Source organism: Seriola dumerili, unplaced genomic scaffold (assembly GCF_002260705.1).
Source record: "Seriola dumerili isolate Sdu_G_001 unplaced genomic scaffold, Sdu_1.0 BDQW01000002.1, whole genome shotgun sequence".
NCBI classification, from domain to species: domain Eukaryota; kingdom Metazoa; phylum Chordata; class Actinopteri; order Carangiformes; family Carangidae; genus Seriola; species Seriola dumerili.
In genome coordinates, this window is record NW_019174257.1 from 886,672 (window position 1) to 889,559 (window position 2,888).

At 44.9% G+C, this 2,888-nt stretch overlaps 1 protein-coding gene across 1 annotated transcript in view; it reads left to right on the plus strand.

The window, feature by feature from the left end:
• The first annotated feature begins 1,378 nt into the window (after positions 1-1,378).
• Positions 1,379-2,888, plus strand: part of lhx4 (LIM homeobox 4) — an 18,467-nt gene continuing 16,957 nt past the window's right edge. Inside the window, exon 1 of the mRNA XM_022738455.1 lies at positions 1,379-1,511. Within this exon, the coding sequence (XP_022594176.1) occupies positions 1,433-1,511 (79 nt within the window). The 5' untranslated portion in view covers positions 1,379-1,432. The remainder of the gene's footprint in view (positions 1,512-2,888) is intronic.

Below are 2,888 nucleotides of genomic sequence, written 5' to 3' on the forward strand. Positions count from 1 at the left end.
TGTTGTGGGCTGGAGACATTCACCTGGGACCTGCACACGGACTCACTGTTGATGGAAACAACCTGCGTTGGTTTGGTTTGGAGGCGGACCGGCGGGAAAGCGCCACTGTGTGCTGCTTTTCTTTCCACGCTTGAAGTAAATTGAAAGCGAAGATTGAGTTCATCTAGCTTGAACTAGCAGTCCTCCGGGGGGAATATCTTATCCGGGAGAGCAGTGTCAGACGATGGGGTTTGAAATGAACAGTGTCAGGAGGACTGCGCCCAGACTCCTAATCCTACCTGTCACTGAGCAGGATCCAGCTGCATGGGCGCTGCCACGCTGCCGGGCTGAAGTGCATGCAGCTCGTACAGGTGAAGGTGTTGTGCATTTGACTCTGACATGTGTCCAGCCATATCTCCTCACTGGTGTGGTTTCACTTTTGCTCTTGTAGCTGTTTGTGACAAAGCAGTTGGCGTCTTTCTGGGTAAACAGATATCTAAACTGATATAGGAGATGTTTTCAGGGGGAAACTATATGAATGAATACTGAATGAAAAGTTTTCTTTCATGTTGACAGCTTCCCTATATAGAGGCTACATGCACCTTCTACATTTACCACGCAGCCTACACCATCCTGTATATAGCCTTCTAGCCCCAGTGGGGGAAAAAAAAACGAAGAAAGATGCATTTAATTCAGTGAAATAGTTCAGTATCACCATCCCACCTGCTGAGCATCCATTAAGCTCCCATCTACAGTCGCTTTTTGTCTGGTGTGTGTGTTGAAGAGGAATTTAAGGATATAAACTGAGTAGCAGTGAAGTCTGCTCATCCCTTCCCTGGTGCCTTAATTTCTAAGAAGATAAATAAAAGTGAAATGAAACTGTTCCTTATTTTCCTGGCTGTATGGGACCCCTCTTCCTCTCCAGAGGGACCCCTGCTGGCCCGGGGCCCCTCCGGAGAGCCACTGCAGTGAGCTATTTATGGTCTCCACAGGAACAAGGTCCCGCCTCTCCGGAGACATTTTCATATACCGTGTTAGACGCCTCTCCTCCTCTCCTTTCTCCTCCTCGCTCGTACACCTATAGGAGGATGCTTTCCGTCCTGGGGGGCCTCCTCTTCCTGCGCTCCGATTGGCCTCCTGGTGAGCCTCTGCCGCGGTGACGTCAGGCCCCGCCGCCCCTGCAGCGCTGAATGGACCCAGCAGCCTTTCTGATCCACTCCAAAACAGCTCGGCACGGCGCGGCACGGACATCTTCCCGGGAATAGAGAAATAACAGGGATAGAGGCTTGACGGGACAGCGAGGGAGATCGCCCTGCAGAGCGGAGAGAGGCCTCAACACCATCATCATCATCTTCATAGCCTACTTTTTTTTTCTCCACAAGACAGGACGGGGGAGTGCGCCCACCGTGTTGCGGGTGTATGTGCGTGCATTTGTCTCCCGGTTTGGATCACGATGATGCAAAGTGCGGCGGTCCTACAGACAGAGAGTCCTGTAAAGAGTTTACCGGAGATCCTCGGAGTGCCACTGCAACGTAAGACATTTTTTTTTTTTTAACCGTCCTGTTTCTGTCGATGATTAGTCTGGAGAGCGGTTTGGCGAGTGCAGCCTGTGCTGCTGCAGGAGCAGGGTTTAGTTAACTCGGCCGAGGATGAGGAGAGGAGAGGAGACTGAACCTCTCAGCCGTAGATTGTCACGTACAGGCCAATGATGTGTCATGCTGTTATGTCTCTGCGTGCCAAAAAGACGATACTTGCAAAGAGATGATACTTGTCTCCTCATGACCACAAAGCCCGCATGTCCAATTAATCTGTGCAGCCTCACAGGTCTGGGCTGTATTCTGCAAAAGGCTGCAACATCTCACTATAGTGCCAAGGATGGCTCTTTGGTGATTCACTATATCCTGAGAAAAAAACAACAACAAACTATTAGATTATTATAGTTATGATTTAATTCTCTAGTTCGGCCTCAAACTTTGCTGCATCCTCCGTCAGGTTGTTGGTTTCACAGCGAGCTTCCCAGGCAGCTGTTAATTTGTAAAGGAGCCTGCATGGTCAAGGGGATCAGACGCAGTTGTCATCACCCATCAGACAAATACACCCTGACTTTGACTGACACTCATCACTGAGTCAAACAATATCTGGTGTACTTTATTATTCGTTTTTGTCTCTGAGGTAAGGCCTCGGTATGACTTAGTGTTTAATGTTAATTACAAGCAGAACATTGGTTAGTGCCATTATTTATTGGGACTAAATATTTATAGCAATTATTTCAGTTATTTATCAGCATCTTGTAGCTGTTTTTTTTTTTTTTTTTACCTTCCAGCATCAAAGGCGAGAATTATCTTACATCTGTTCGTCCCGGCGTGTTAATCTGTACCAGGCCTTTTATAATCTGATCGAGCAACCAAGAGAGAAGTGCAATCAGATACATTTCTGCTCTGACCTAATTATTTATAGGCGAGTTAGCGAAATGTACAGATGGACCGAGTGTAACAGGCTGCACCTCCCCAAAAAATAATCCACAACAAAATGGGATAATACTATGAGATAATTACTCCGCTGCTTCTTGGTTTCAAAACTCTGATAATGAAAGAGTTCCTTCATGTAGCTCTTAATATTGAGGGTCAATTCTGACATAATTGGCCTCCAAATAATAATAATAATAATAATAATAACAATAATAATAANTCCCCAAAAAATAATCCACAACAAAATGGGATAATACTATGAGATAATTACTCCGCTGCTTCTTGGTTTCAAAACTCTGATAATGAAAGAGTTCCTTCATGTAGCTCTTAATATTGAGGGTCAATTCTGACATAATTGGCCTCCAAATAATAATAATAATAATAATAATAACAATAATAATAATAATAATAATAATAATAATAATAATAATAATAATAATA